Below are 17,226 nucleotides of genomic sequence, written 5' to 3' on the forward strand. Positions count from 1 at the left end.
TTACCAAGCTCCAAAAAGCTTAGTTTTTTTGGAACTTGGCCCTGATAGCTACACCATCTTCAGACAGCACTAGCCATTGTAGCCTATACACTGAAGATCCAAAGAGAGATCTTTTTTCATGGTCAACAGGGAAGGGGCTTTTAATCATGAAACAGCCTATTGTACGTATGTGCTATACCAGTATAATGTAAATGTTGTATAATAAATCTGGTATACCGGTGCACAGGGGCGCCGAGAGGGGGGGAAGCGGGTACAAATTACCCGGGCCCGGGCTTCCTAAGCCACAGCAGTCTCCTATGCCTGTGGAGGGAGCGATCACACTGATCGCGCCCCCCCCTGGCTTTGTGCCAGGCCGAGGGGACTCAGAGCGCACCCCTCGCCAGCAGACAAAACCGTTTTTTTTTTTCCCCGGGGGGTGTGTCCACGCCTCCCGCGATTAGGCCATGCCCCCTGTGACCCCGGCCCGCCGCAGCTCTTGGCAGGCCTGCCGGTCCATAACAGTGATAATAGATGTTAATTAACATGGCAAAAAGGTGGATGTTAATAAATAGGCCCTTTAGTCTTCATCTTTCCTGGAACATCAGCTTGCTCATTCTTCTTTATTTGGAATCCTGAATGACTTTATGTGTGTTAAATTCTATTTAATGACTGTGCACCACTGAGGATATGTACATAACATCAATACACATTATGATGATAAAGTACTTAATCATATGCTATAGATCAGTACAGTATATTAATAACAGCTCCGTCACAGAGCATTATATATACAGTATATTCTGTCATCAATCATTCACAGCTCATTCTCAATGAGACTTTACATATACTGATGTCCACAATAACTTAAATCACATCCACTGACTTCTCTGGCAACATTATAGAACATAGCATATAATATAAAGTATAGCAGAAAAAAGAATTAAATAAAGCAGTATAAAACTGGCTGATACTGAAAACTGCTGTTGTCTATAGAGTTACATTAGCAATATGGCTGAACAAGTGACATTCCAATCCACCATTCTGCATAGTATTAATACATTTACATACAGTACAAGAGGGGTGAACAAAGACATTGTTTTTGACAGAAATGGGCAAATCAATTAGACAAAAAAATGACACAATTCATCAAGCTCTAAAAACAAAAACTTTTCTGATCTTGATGCAGGATAGCGCAGTGTGGTTACTATGTATATGTAATTATTGATGCAGGAAGTAACACCATTTTCTATTAGAAGGAGATCCATATTATGAAGAGGGAACTTTTGGGATCCCTCTGCCTCCTCTCGCCCTCACAGTGCAAATGCATGACCTAAGATTACACATGCTCAGTAACACTGCCAGGTCGGAACACGACAGTGTAAACTTTCGCTGCTAATATTAGCAGAGAAAATGGTAATATTGAATTGCTCTGGTAGATTTGAATCTGAAACTGGAAATTGCGGCCACTTAGATCTTTCATTTACAATATGAATAAGGCCCCTATGTACCTGCTAAGTAGGCATACATCTTGGACACTGTGTCTATATTCCAAAAAATTATATCCAATAGGCTGATCAAATCTTTGTTTTTTTCATGAACTCGGCTGGCCCTGTGGAATTTGTTCAGTAGGCCTGATTCATGCCACCCCAGCTGCGCAGTGTTATTTTCACATTCCCAACTGGTCAATTATATGGATAAGCAATAACCAGTGGCATCATAGGCAGCACTGACTAGGGATTGTTATCGGCCATTGATGGCTTTCAACCATTGATGGTCTGCCACCAATGGTCAATGGTTCTCGCCCATCGATGGCAGATGGTGACAGTATTATTTTCTTCCCAGGTGCAAGGGATACGGAGTATAGCTCTGCACCCAAAAGTGCCTACATAGCCCTACTCCCTTCCCTGATTGGCTCACTGCCTGTTTGTCCTCATCTACCTTTTTCTGAGCAGGGGTAGGGGAGCATTAAGGAGGAGGTGCCCCTAAGGTGCAGAATACCTTTCAACAGGCCCTAGTGGTATTGTTTACTGCACATGTAGTTATATTACATACTAGTTATGATAATCTAAGGTATATGTCTAAGGTGAGTTGGAGCAGGATTGGGATTCAGACCGTCTGCTTTGGGCGCATCTGTTATCTCGGACCAATATTGCAAATATGGGAGAAGATAATAGAGGTGTCACAGATGTCTTATATGTTGAGATGTGTGTACTATATTGTGGTGGACACAGTTTGTAAACAGTAGACATCAGCAGAAATAATATAGTGCAAGGCACAGCAGCCAGATAGAACTTAACCAGGAGCTTTGGTTTATTGTAATGTAAGAGATATAGTACAGTGGTACTCACTGTCACACATATAGGCAGCATAGATGGAGTGGAGAAGAGCTTACCATACATAGGATCTGCCGGTCATGTATGTAGGCAGGTATAACCAGGGCTTCCATCAAATATTGTGGGGCCCGGGACTGACAAAATAGGTGAGTCCCCCCTGCTATACTTTAAAAACTAAACACTTCTCCTCCCAAATGGCAGAACCACAGGTGCCCCATGTCCAGAACAGCAGAGCCATACAGCTTTTAAGTAATATGGCCTCTGGAATAACTGACAACTCTAGTCCTGTTCTACCCTATGTCCTGACGTCACACGTGCCACATCTCCAAAGGAAAAAATCTTTATTGCAGCCTGCAATTTGCAGCACAGCGCAAGCAGGGAGCAGTCAGTGGGAATGCAGGTGGCAGCAGACCCCACTCTCTGACTGGGCCTGGGACTCCAGTCCCTGTAGTCCCGCCTGATAACGGGTATAATGGGTATTAGCAGGTCTCCCATATAGCTAAGGAGTACAATGCTGTGTTCTACTGTTACACTCAAACACAGTGAAAACAAGATGTTGCTGCACATGCTCAGACTGTCTAACGGTGGCCATCTTGGTAAACTAGATGCTTTACTTATGGAGCATAATCGAAGTAGCGTACTACATATACCAGACACCCCCTCCCGCTGCACGCTTTCTCCACATTACAAAAACATTATTTCTTTGCAGCAATTCTGAAGGATTGGGATTAAAACAAATAATAACACATCTACATTTCAGGTATATTCGAGTACACATTCCTGTAGAAAGAACATTACTTACTGTGACATCATCCCTTTAGTGTGCATATCAACAGGAGTCTTCTCACTAAATGTACTACGGAAACAGATCCAAACTCCACAAGCTCTCAAATAAAGTGCTGTTTGATTTCAATGTGCTTGGATAGTCCATGGTGCTTGGTGCTATAGGACAGATCAATTACATCCTGTGACATTTCGTGATGATGGTGTCCTCTTTGTTTATAAGGGGTATATTTACTAAAATACTGGTTTATAGAAGTGGAGTATTGCCCATAGCAATGAATCAGATTCTACTTATTCATCTAGCACCGTCTAGAAGATAATTGCTAGAATCTGATTGGTTGCTATGGGCAACAGCTCCACTTCTAAAAACCTGCACTTCAGTAAATATACCCCTAAGACTTAGTTCACATAAAGCCTCATTAAAATGTAATGCTTCCATGGCTGATACTGCTAAAGCCATATACTCTGCTTCAGTGGCAGATAGGGTTACAGTGGCTTTTTTCCAACTTGACCAGCTTACTGCTGCACCTGCCGGCAGAAATATGTATCCTGTATAAGAATGACATCATACTTATCTGTTCCTAATAGAGGTCGCAGAATGATTTAAGTATAGAATTTCCAGACTTGGTAAATTACAACTTCAAGGAAGATATACCTTTTTGGTATCTTAAGATTCTTTTGACTGCTCTCTAGTGCTGGCTTCCAGGATTAATTGCAAATTGGCTTACTCTGCTTACTGCATGCGTGATGTCAGGGCGAGTTCCTACACTTACTTTAAATGCTCAATAGCGTTTTGAAAAGGAACATTCTTCATGCGTTCTGTTTCCTCTTCACTCATTGGTGACATGGCTTTATTCAGTTTGGTACCTTTGTCAATGGGAATGCTTTTTTGATCAGCATCTGAAATACTATATTTTTCAAGTATGTTTTCAATGTAGGTTTGTTGATCTGGCAATGGTCTCTTTCTCTAGATCTTGGTTGATTCTCAGGCCTAGCAAGGAGTGTGCAGGATGTAGAGCCTTCTGCTTGAACTTATGTCTTAATAGCTGCTTGTCTCTGTGATGTGTTGTTTTTGGACTGCTAGTAACAAGTCATCCATGTACACAACAATAATAAAGGGTTTCCCCTCTATGTGTTTGTAGTAGAGACGATGATCAGTCTTTGAAAGTTCAAATTCCATTTCTTGCAGTACAGCATCTAGCTTGATGTACCAACAGCAAACACTCTGCTTGAGACCATACAAAGTTTTCTTTAAGAGACAGATTTCTCCTTCTCTGAACATGTTCTCACTGCCACAGGAGAGTAAGTTTCACCATGATCAATTCTTTGATGCAGAAAACTCACTTGCTCTTCACTGTTTTACAGTGGCTTGGCCTCTCAACTACAACCCATGTATTGTCATTGAGTGATGTTGTCTCCTTGTCTTTTGCTGACTTCCACAAACAACAGTCATTACTTGACATGTCTCTTGGATATTTTGGAGTTCACACTATGTGATATTTGCAAACTCCTCGTAATATTTTTTAGGTGGTTTTCCACTATTCAAAGTTATTTTCTCTGGTTTTAAGTCCAGGCTGGTAGTTTCTGGTTCAGACATGCCTCTAGTTGCTGGCCTATAGAATATCACATACTTGTTCTGCAACTCTAATTCCTGCTTTGTTTCAAATAGTGCTCCTTCTTGGAATATCTCTTGATTTAATGAGCTTCCTCCTTTTAGTATTCCAGAGTCTGTATCCTTTAATCCAGGGGTGGACAACCAGTTGGAGGCAAAGAGTCAAAAAAGATATGTAGTCAATCGAAAGAGCCGATAGCATGCGCGCGCCGTAGGTGCGTGGGCAAAAAAGGGGCATGGCTTATTTGTCACAAGGCCACGCCCCATTTTTGTGCGCACACCTTTGGTATGACATTTGCAGGAGCATGACCTTGTGTCACACCCCCGTTTTTAGTCACGCTGGGGGCAAGCCCAGGACATTGAAAATAAACATTTTACATAATCTTCCGAATATACATTTTTCACTGTTGAAGTGAAAGAAAAAGCCAGAGCAACATAGAAAACATTGAAACAGCCACGTTCACATAAAATACATATTGAAATCCAGAACCACATAAAATACATTGAGAATGCCAGTGCCCATTTTGCTGTGCCCCCTGTAGTTGTGCCACATATGCAGTGCCCTCCTGTAGTTGTGACCATTAAGCAATGCCCCCAGTAGTTGTGGCCCTTATGCAATGCCTCCTGTAGCTGTGCCCACTATGCAATGCCCTCTGTAGTTGTGCCCCTTCTGCAATGCCCCCTGTAGTTGTGTCCCTTCTGCAATGCCCTCTGTAGTTGTACCCCATATGCAGTGCCCTCCTGTAGTTGTGCCCATTACGCAATGCCCCCCAGTAGTTGTGTCCCTTCTGTAATGCCCCCTGTAGCTGTGCCCATTAAGCAATGCCCCCCATAGTTGTGCCCATTAATCAATGCCCCCAGTAGTTGTGGCCTTTATACAATACCCCCTGTAGCTGTGCGCATTCTGCAATGCCCCCAGTAGTTGTGCCCCTTCAGCAATGCCCCCTGTAGCTGTGCCCATTAAGCAATGCCCCCAAGTGGTTTCGCCCCTTCTGCACTGTCCCCTGTAGCTGTGCCCAATAAGCAATGCCCGTTGTAGCTGTTCCCCTCCTGAAATGCTCCCTGTAGTCGTGCCCCCAGCACTAGCTCCCCCTCCCCTATGAAGAAACTTACCTTCGAGCTGGCACTGCTCCACGACATTAGGGATCCCGAGTCCCGCCGCACCATTGCTGCTGCTTCTGCCGCCTGCTGAATCTAACTGGATCCAGCAGATGCACAGGCTTCATCCCATTGCGGGTGACGTCATGACAACACCTGCACACTGCATTACTGGGAACGCTGGCCTCTGAAGCGATCAGAGGCTTCTTTAGCCTCTGATGGCTTTAGAGACCAGCGTTCTGAGTAACAATGGGGGTCTGGCGAGCCGGGAGCCGCATTAGAAGCTCAGAAGAGCCTCATGCGGCTCGAGAGCCATGGATTGTCCACCCCTGCTTTAATCAGTTGGCAATATCCAAGCATGACGCACTTCATGGATTGAATCCAGATTGTTTCTTTTCTCCATAAGGGTTATGTACATATGCAATGCACCCAAAGACTTTTAGATGATTGATGCTTGGTATTCTTCCAGACCACACCTCTATCAGTGTTTTATCTTTTCGTCCAACTGTGGGAGCATGATTCTTCAGATACACTGCTGTAGATACTGCTTCTACACAAAAGCACTTGTTCCGGCTGGTACCTTTCAGCATAGATCAAGCTAGATTGGTTTGCACGCTCGCACCATTTTGTTCTGTCATGTAGGCAATGGTCTGTTGATGTCAATTACATGATTCTTTACAAAGATTTTGACATCTCTGTTTAGATTTTCTCCTCCATTGTCAGACCTCAAGACCTTCAACTTGTGACCAGTTTGAGTATCTACTCATCTCTTTTAGTCTGACATTTTGCTCATCACTTCACTCTTTTTTTATGAAATAAATGTGTGTCATTCTGGTGAAATAATCAATGAATGTTATGAAGTATAGTATCTGTATCCACTTATCGAATTTGCTTCCTTTGGATCACACACATCTGTATGTACTAATTCCAGAGTTGTCATAGCTCTGCTTGTTTATTTTTGAAATGGGTAATGACTTTGCTTGCCCATTACACAGCTTTGGTCTTTCATTGTTGTTCACATATATTCCTGTAACCATCCTGTCTAGAAGTTTCTGGACGCTGTCTGTGAAGGAGCTCCAATGTACACTTTTACACTGTCATATCTAAGACATAATCTTCTGTGCCAGAGTTCCATAGATTGTGAGTCAGAAGCCATCATGGCATAACACTCCTCTGTGTCAAGTACATATAGTTGTCGTCACCGGGTACCTCTTGCTATTACAGTCCCTCTTCTGTTCAATACACTTTCCTTCTGCACATTGGACTTTATACCCCCTTTGCTCTAAGGGGGAGATGTATTAACGGCGACATCGCCGTTGCGGCACATCCCCCCCGACTTCGCGTACATACCGCGGTTCATTACCGCGGTATGTACCAAGGATTTCGCTCGATGAGAGCTGTCCTTTGCGATGCTGCTGGGCAGAGGGACTTCCGGGTTGAACACCCAGAAGTCCTTCTGCGCATGCGCAGAAGGCCGCGGGCCGCGGGGGCTCATGGGAGGGATCCGATCGGATCCCTCCCAGTCCCGAGCGTCACGCAAAGAAGCCCATAGGCTTCTATTGGGTAACGCCACCTGAAGGTGGCGTTGCCTAGTGACGCGAAGCAGCAGACTGCAGCGCATTCTGCTGCTTAATACATACGGGGAATGCGCTAAAACCCCCGAAAACTGCATTTTCGGGGGTTTTACCGCATTTTGCCGTTAATACATCTCCCCCTGTGATACTTAAAGCTATGAGGTTTGTCCCCACATCTGGTGCATATTATACATCTTAAATTTCTGTGACTTTGGTTTTACCCCCCGTTTTCATGTGCACTCTAACTGTCCCAACTTTTGTAACTGTAAGTACTTTATCTCCTATTCCTCTAATTGTTATTGGATCACACGATTTCAATGTAGCGAACCATTCTTGATTGCAAATGAAATGTCTTGTGGCACCTGATTCAATATACCAACAATTTATCCTGTGACATTTAAAACTGACTCATCTTTACTGTTACACTTCTTTTTCTGTGTAGCATCTACATTTTCCAGTTTACTTTTAGACGCTTCTTGTCCTGCCCTATGACATACTAGCACTTGTATTTGAAGAGGTTCACATCTTTAGTGTGTAATACAGTGTTCTCAGCACTTAATTCGACTATTACACATTCTTTGGGGTAAATCGTGTTTGGCCAAGATTGCATTTACGTGTGAGTTTCCCCTGATTTTGAAACTCGAAGGCCGGAAACAATAGAGACGGTGGTCTCCAGGTGCCAGTTCTGAAGGGGGCATGTCTCATCCATTGTCCCAGCCAGGATCCACCGTCCCCTAGCAGTTAGTAACCACATCTACCGTTACACCTCATTTTGCCCGTCAATGGCTTCCAACTGGAAGTGCTACCTGCCATTCACACACAGGACATGCAGTCCCAGGGGTAGGTGTTTTCTCCCCCTGGGACTGCCAGTCCTAGCTGCGATTTACAGAGAGCGTGCTTTCAGTGGGAAGACACTCCTCTGCCTATTGGGCAGCCCCACCTGGCAACTAGGGGCTGCAGCCGATGTAGTCCCTAAAAGCCGGTGTTTTGCACATGCATGGTCCCACCGCCGGTCCTCGCAGGTCGATTGTACAGGCACCGGGACCCGTCCCCAGGCTGGGACTACTGTCTCCTCCTCTCCACCGATCTCTCAGCTGCTCTGCTCCTCACAGTGCTGCAGCTGCTTTTTCTGTCCCTACTCCCATACTTACCCCATTCCCGGCTACCAGACCTCCTCTTCTAGGTCTGTCCTGTCTCACTAGCAGTGGGAGCTGTCGGGGCATGCACTTTGGCTTCCACTGTGCATGCACTGAGGAGACAGGACGTATGTGAATAGAGTTTTATAATTAGTCCTTTGTTCACCATGTTAATTATACTACATGTTATATTATTATTGTATTTATTTAATTTTTTTCTCTCCTATAGGAAATTGAATTTCTTGAACTGTCGACTATTCGAGATACTCGATTTGGAAAATATGCTAAAATTCCAAAGGTATGACACATCATAAAGCTCTGAAGAAATGCAAAACCCAATATATATTATACATGATTTTTATATATAGTACCTGTATTTAACAAATCTTTAATGGCTGATGTCTTAAAGGGCCCATATATCTTCTAGGTATTGCCCCAATTCCCCGTTCTGCCGGCGAATTGGGGCAATACTTCCCCGATACCAACACAAAAATGGTTGGAACCAGAAAGTTAGGATTTTTAACATGTTGAATTTCCCCGATATGCAGACGGATCGCCGATCATCTAAGGCCGCCAATCTGTGAACGGGAGCAGACTCCCGACAATAAGATGATAGGATGTCTCTTTAGCTAAATCAGAGATACGCAATGCTAATATTTACGCAGATCGAGTGATTGTTTGCCATTGTGCATGTGTGTAAGCCGCACTGCGCACGTGAAGAGATTGCTTTGTGATTGTGATTGCCTTCACACAGAGCATTAATTCACGAAGTGAGCGACAGGTATTCAGCGTTTGGGGGAGGTAGCCGGGGGGTGGTTAGGAAAATGCAGATGTGTCTGACCGGCATGCATAAATGAGCTGTTTCGATCTCCTTCGCAGCATGAGAGCTCTCTGCATATCAGGAGAGCTAAGGTGTTTAAGGCATGGCAGACTTGACTTTCATGCTACGTGACTGGCTGATCTGCATCGATGTTAGGGATGTAAGGGATGTTTACACTGTTGTACGTCTTCGGACGGATATGAGAAGGTAGCAGTGGGAGTCCCTATGCTCGGGTAAGCTTTAGAAACATTAACATATTTTTCGCAGCTGTGATCGCGTTAGCGTACATCTCTGATTGAGGCCCTTATACAACCAGCCACCATTTTTTATTTGAGACAGTATCAATTGCCTTACAATTTTCTCACAGAGTACACTGAAATTCTGTGAGATGCAATTTAAAATGACACCATTGTAAAACATTGTGGGGTATATTTACTAAAGTGATAGTTTTTAGAAGTGGAGATGTTGCCCATAGCAACAAATCAGATTTTACTTAACATTTACTGTATCTAGCACCTTCTAGAAGATAATAGCTAGAATCTGATTGGTTGCCATGGGCAACATCTCCACTTCTAAAAACCTGCACTTTAGTAACTATACTCCTGTGATTCAGAAGTTACCCCACACATGCAAAGATTACCAATCTTTCTCTAAGGCCACACACTATGGGCCTTATGCTGAGTTGGACTTATGTCCGTTTGCATAGAGTATATTGCACATTTAAACAGTGCGGATGCCCACGAAAAGAACATACTCATATGCACCAGTGTAGCCTTGCGCACACCCAGCACTTGTGTCTCCTTATGACTGGAGAGGTGAAATGGTGGAGGGAAAGCGCAATCCGGGAGTGTTTATGCAAATGGCGGCCATGCAGACCTGTAGTGACATGCATATACACCATGTTAGGAGGCGGCTGTTTACACCTGCTGCACACGCAGAGCCATGATATGTATGGCTCCGCATAAGCTATATGTATTCTATTTTTATGGGCGCTTTTTATTTTGTTTAAATAATTGGTAAATTTTTCTAAATATAATGAAATCAGGTCATTACAGTACGAATGATGCTGATGTATATCACAGATGATGTATGGTGCAGACAGAATTCAAATCCAGTTATCCTGTGGATACCCCCATGAAATCCTAATTAATGTTGGCTGCTGCACTCTCCTAGCCTGAGTTCGTGTTCATGGGTTTGCAAGGATTTGCATAGTAGGACGTGATTACTGGTCTGATTTGCAACTAGGGAAATCCACAGAAAAGAAATCTCGCCTGTGAGCAGCGCAGCTGCTTTTTGTTGTTATAAAGTCTCATATGGGCTTGTGATTCTGAGCTTACATACACAACCTGCACATTTCAGAGTCATTAGAGTCAGGGACCCGGATATGTGAACCTTCTATTTTGTATATATGGAAAGAACTATACATTTTTACATAGGACTATTAATAAAACGGTTACAAAATATTTCCTACTTAAAGGGAACAGTTTAAGTCATACTTAACAACTGTTTAATCGTCCTCTCCAGGAGATCCCGGTCAGGAAGGTTCAAGTGGAAGATTCAGGGCATACTTGCTAATTTTTAATTTCTCCTCCCCAGGAAAAGGAGATGCAGATGGCCACCCTGGGGATGGGCTCGGGCTTTGCCTATTATTAGACCCATCGCAGCAAAATGCGCAGTTCTGCAGTGAGCTGCAGGGCTAAAGTTACGTGAATCATTTTGGCCCCGCCCCCTTTCTAGAGACACATGATTCCTGGTTTTATCTCCCCATCCTGCCAACTTCACTAGGTAGTGGGAGATCCACCCACTCCTCCAGGGGTCCCTAGGACTATCTGAAAAATAATAAGTCTCCCGAACCTTCATGGAGAGTAGGTAAGTATGATTCAGGAAAATGTGGCAAAGTGAATATCATCATTGCAACACTGCAGCCCCGCCCACTCCTCACGATGACACAATGCACCTCATATAGTGTCATCAAACATCAGACCACCCACTTCACTGGGGATCCGTGAGGGTGGTCTACTCTCCTGGGAGTCCAGGAGAACTCCCCTAAGTGTGGGAGTCTCCCAGTCATTCATGGAGAGCAGTAAAGTATGATTTGAGTGACCATGGGGCATATTTAATCAGGTGAGAGTTTACGAAAAATCTTGCGCCTGGTGGGTTTTTCACTCAGGTGCGACATTTTTGGTACTCAATTGGGATCAAATGTGGGGTTTTGATTTTTTTTGGAGTGCTAAATTTTTGTTTTAGTGCCTCCAGAGTGGGGATAATTTTTCCCTAAATCCTTACTTTAAGGAAAAATTGTCCGGACTGTAAACTGGACCTCCACGGCAGGAATAAGTATGTAATACCGCCAGCCGCATGGTTCTAATCCTGACAGCGGCAGCCCAACAGGGGTGAAGATCCCAATCATTAATTAAGGCAAGTATCGCTAACCTTACTCCCCCCCAACCCTAACCCCCCCTTAGGGGTGCCTAACCCTAACCTCCCCCCAAGTGCCTAACCCCCCTCTAAGTGCCTAAACCTAACCAAGTCCCAAGTGCCTAAACCTAACCCCCCCTTCACCGCAGCCTAACCCTAAGTCTCCCGGGGGGTGCCTAACCCTAACCTCCCCCCGGGGGTGCCTAACCCTAACCCCCCCTTCCCCTAGCCTAACCCTCCCGGGGGGTGCCTAACCCTAAGTCCACCCGGGAGCCCTAAAACCTAACCCTCCCCCCCCTGTCCACACCCGGCGCCTAGCTTACCTTCGTTCAGTATGCCGGGCGTCGGGTTCCCGGCGTAGGTATGACAGGCGTCGGGATTCCGACGCCTGTCATTAGTACCTTGCTGGGATTAGACAGTCGGGAAGCCTGACTGCATCCCCGCGGCACCCCTTCCCCTAATGACTAATTGAGCAATTGTAAGTTTCCAATTAGTCCTTAATATATCACCTTCTGTAGCTCTATCAACTTCCTCCTGCTCTCTAGCATTGCAGGCAGCTTCCATGGACCGGCTGGGCACAGGACAGGTGCTACCCCTAACTCTGCAGCCCACTACCCTTACCCTGCACCCACTCGTCACATGCTACACTATGATACCGCCGCTAACCCTGCACCCGCTCCCCGCACACACTACACTACACTGCACATGCAGGCTGGAGGCTGAGTGAAAAAAAATTCCCCTCCCACAGGAATTTGCTGCACAAAAAACCCACAACCACATTTTTAAATTGGATACCACGGGTATCGGGAGTGTGCATACCTGTGGTAATCCAAAATTGGTTGCGAGGTCTTCGTAAATTACACTGACATGGCCTTGCGGCCAATTGGAAATGCTCCTATGTTTCTCTCTGATAATTAATTTTCTGTAATGATATACTGTAGCTACAGGAAAAGTTCACCAACAACTGAAAATTCTATAATCCTGAGATATCTTACCTAGAGTCCCCGACACCACGCATACGCTGCTGCTCAGCTGAAGGCCACTTTTTACAGGTCTCTTTTCAAAAGAGGGTCATAGTCTGGTGCATAGCCCCCTTTTTCAGTTCTGTTGACGCAGACAGTGCCTTGTTGGCTTTGTTCAAATGTCAACATCCATTTCCTCTTTTTTGTATTTACTGTACAATAATGGCAGTTATTATTGTTCTGCATATCATTAGAACTAGCTCCGTCACCTTCTTTGTATGCAAATCTTATTGTTGTCTTTGCTATAAAGCCAGTCTATAAAAGTTGTTTTGATGTGGTGTGAAACCATCCTTTTTTGTCCCACTTAGGGGCCTATTTATCATTCAATATTTGCAGCATATTCCCAGAAAACAGCTGCTTTCGGGGATGCCTGCAAATATTAAGTATCACCTAAATGTATGAAGGAGAGAGCGCAGGAGGTCCCTCTGATATCTGCTGTCGTCCCTGCCTGACTGCAACCGCAACTCCCATTTGGGGGCTGCAAAGCAATTTGGCCCCTGCAGCTGTAACCTAAGGGCTATATTGCACAACAATTAGCGTGAGAGGGTTCCTTCAGTAGATCACACAGACGCAGTAGTGCTGCAGAGCAACAAGACCGTAGTGAAGTGACCACTGATGCGATCACTTCACTTCTGACACATCGCGGGAAGACCCTGTCCATGCATGTGTTTTATGATACATTGCGAATGTTATATGTTATTGCCATGAATAGTGTTGATAAGAAATTGCAATTACAAGTCTGAAACCTGATGCATTTGCCCCTTAAACATTCCTAGTTATGCAGAGTAGAGGAGCATAACGTTAGATTAATGTTGCATGTATTTATGATCCCACATGTGAACACCATAAACATTACTTGGAATAGAGATTATTTAGGGAATAGTTTAAAGATGACCCTAATTCCAACTATTGTATTACTAAGGCTGTCTATATGGCACTTGATGGACAGAGTAAAATAACCTACAGTACAGATGTGTCCTCATTCACTGTTGCTTCAGTCGTGCCGAACAGCCTGTCAGCGCGCTAGGTCCAGAGCAGTTCGGCCGTGCCAAGCATTCTTCTCTTTTAAAATTAGCATATTATTTGCATAAATAAAACAACTATAGGCGACAATATTACTCTGTTAGATTACACTGACTAATTTCATGTGAAACATTTGTACATCTGTGTGCAATGGTGTCTGAATCTGTGGGCCTGGATCGTAACTGCTAATAAGCAGGCAATCGGCTGATTGTTGCTTTCTGCGCAGGAGTATGCATTGCAATGCGCGTGCGCGAACAGGCCACTGCAATCGGGACTGAGTGCCATTTGTGGGAGGTGACGGGGGTGGTCGGCGAAACACAGGGGTGCCAGTGCGTTTGAACGCCGTTGATGGGGCATGCATATATTATACACTGCGATGCCTTAAGCAGCTTGAGGACTCATAGCATGTACTGAAGTTAGCAATTTCTGAGTAAGGTCTGACCTTGTGCAAGTGTGCGTAAGGCTGCGACGGTCTTTATAAATATTACGGATGTGTGTAAGGTAAAGTGGGCATCCTTATGTTGTGCTGCGACGGCATAGTGATCGCAATGGATTAGCATATAATCGCAGTTGAACTGTGTGTGTAATTGCTATTGCATTCGTAATATTGATCCTTACTGAATCAGGCCCTTTATATGAAGTGTTATGATGCAGCAGCCTCGGATTTTTCTCACACCAAGGGCTCTATTTACTACAATCCCCATATTGAATGCGGATTGTAGTGTGATATTACCGAGTGAATTCGCATTGCGAATTCAGGCAATATCACAGGGATTTACTATAAATCCCTTGCAGGGACAGAGCTTGCGATAAAGCTCTGTCCCTGCGGATCCCATCCGCACTCTAGTCGCGGTATTTTCGGAAAAAATACCGCGACTAAGAGCCCGCGCATGCGCCGACCGACCACCGCTACTACCCCCACCGGCGCTAAGCCCCGCCCCTGGCGCTAAGCCCCGCCCCCCGCGACCCCCTCTCCCCCCCCCGCGACCTCCCCTCCCTTCATTACACTTACCTGCATCCTCCTGGCCTCCGGTGATCTTCTCCGGGCTCCCCGATCAGGTGATCTCCCATACTGCACTGGGACCCGATCACCTGATGACCGGGCCCCAGTGCACTGTGGGAGACCAGCTGACCGGAGAGGAGCCATCACCGGAGGCCCGATCACCGGTCCCTGGATTCAGGTAAGGAAAAAAAAAATGTTTAATTTTTTTTTCTTTTTTTTACAGTAATCAGCTTGCGGTCTACTTAGACCACATAGCTGATTACTGGTACCGGCTCCCGCCTCTGCTCTCCCCGTTAGAGCAGAGTGGGAGCCCGGTAACCGGGGGAGACCCTGGATAACGCCACCTCCAGGTGGCGTTATTATCACAGGGCTTCCCCCGGTATTTTTTTACAATTTATTTTTAGTAACTTGCACACAGATCACATTTCCCATTACAATTATGGGAAATGCGATCTGCTTTACTAAAAATAAGTGATACTGGGGGTTGGAGTAGAATTTTACTAATTCTACTCCAATTGCCCTGTAATAAATACAGGTGATACTAAAATAATGTGAAAAGGGTGTGAAAACACCCTTTTTCACTTTATTTTAGTAAAAATAATGTTAATAAATAGAGCCCCAAGTACCAATGTACATCATCTACGACTTTGTACGTGTTTGAAACTAGTTCCTGTGCAGTTAAAATCGGTGCCCAGTGTCTCTAGTACACTGAGCTGTGTTTTGTTGTGTCATTGAGGCAAATAAGATGCAAAAATGTAAAGAAAAAGACGGTACACTGCACTTCTCGGTGCGGCTTGGTCACGCCGGGTGTGTTGCACTGTATAGTGTACAGACGGTCACATCTGTATAAGCACTGTGAAGATTTACCATGGAGGAGAGGCTATCTGTAACTGGATATTCTCTGTCAATACAAACCCAAATATCTCCCAGAGGGCTCTATTTATTAACATTATTTTTACTAAAATAAAGTGAAAAAGGGTGTTTTCACACCCTTTTCACATTATTTTAGTTTCACCTGTATTTATTACAGGGCAATTGGAGTAGAATTAGTAAAATTCTACTCCAACCCCCAGTATCACTTATTTTTAGTAAAGCAGATCGCATTTCCCATAATTGTAATGGGAAATGTGATCTGTGTGCAAGTTACTAAAAATAAATTGTAAAAAAATACCGGGGGAAGCCCTGTGATAATAACGCCACCTGGAGGTGGCGTTATCCAGGGTCTCCCCCGGTTACCGGGCTCCCACTCTGCTCTAACGGGGAGAGCAGAGGCGGGAGCCGGTACCAGTAATCAGCTATGTGGTCTAAAGAGACCGCAAGCTAATTGCTGTAAAAAAAAGAAAAAAAAAAATTAAACATTTTTTTTTTCACTTACCTGAATCCAGGGACCGGTGATCGGGCCTCCGGTGATGGCTCCTCTCCAGTCAGCTGGTCTCCCACAGTGCACTGGGGCCCTGGTCATCAGTTGATCGGGCCCCAGTGCAGTATGGGAGATCACCTGATCGGGAAGCCGGGAGAAGACCACCGGAGGCCAGGAAGATGCAGGTAAGTGTAATGAAGGGAGGGGGGGTCACCGATCACACTGCACACGGGTGCAGTTCCGGTGCTTGATGATGTCATCACCAAGCGCCGGAAACTCCAGATCTCCCCTGAACGCCAGACCGGAACGGACCGGCGACGAGGGGTGAGGGTCCTTTCCAGGGGGGGTGTCATTCGGGAGGCTGTCTGTGACAGCTGGCACTGGGGAGGGAGAGATTACAGCCTCCCAGTATGAAGTGGGGATGGGGTTAAAACCTGAACGGTCCAGACCATACAGAGAGGTTGTAATCTCTCCCTCCCCAGTGACAGCTGACAAAGACAGCTTACGAATATCAGCCAATCACCATGCGGTAAACGGGTACTGGGTCAGAAGACCCACGTTACCCGTTTCCTCTGAGCCTGGCCAGGTTTTATGCGGGTAAAGACACAGAATTTTTTTCTCCCATCTTAATAAATTTACCCCTTTGACTCCAATGCAGACTCTTTTGAAGGGCCGGTTGCTGGACTTTTGAAGCTGATTGATGCTTTGAGCTCTCTGTATATACTGTATGCAAAAGTAAGTGACAATGGTATTGGTATTCTGCAGAGTTAGGAGTTTTTCACACCAGAGGGGAATCTGGAGGCAGAGAGCTTTCCATCCTTCCACAATTGTAAGACACCGTATTCATAAAAATCAAGGACTTTACATTTGTTGCTTACACATCTATTGCTTACTTATCTTCTTTTTAATGATGACTTCTTGGATGGGTAGACAGGTGGGAACAGCAGGAAAAAGAGGGGGGCTTGGTGCTGCAATTCATGGTACTGCTGTCACGCTGCATAATGCCAAAATTTCTGGACAATTATGACGCATTTTACCACATATCAATTCTTCATGCTCCTGGAG

General features: G+C 45.0%; 1 protein-coding gene across 1 annotated transcript in view; it reads left to right on the plus strand.

Moving 5' to 3' along the window:
* Positions 1-17,226, plus strand: part of PLCB2 (phospholipase C beta 2) — a 232,847-nt gene that overhangs the window by 87,667 nt on the left and 127,954 nt on the right. Inside the window, exon 3 of the mRNA XM_088460803.1 lies at positions 8,745-8,813. Within this exon, the coding sequence (XP_088316929.1) occupies positions 8,745-8,813 (69 nt within the window). The remainder of the gene's footprint in view (positions 1-8,744; positions 8,814-17,226) is intronic.

Source organism: Taudactylus pleione, unplaced genomic scaffold (assembly GCF_031769625.1).
Source record: "Taudactylus pleione unplaced genomic scaffold, aTauple2 ptg000985l, whole genome shotgun sequence".
Classification (NCBI taxonomy): domain Eukaryota; kingdom Metazoa; phylum Chordata; class Amphibia; order Anura; family Myobatrachidae; genus Taudactylus; species Taudactylus pleione.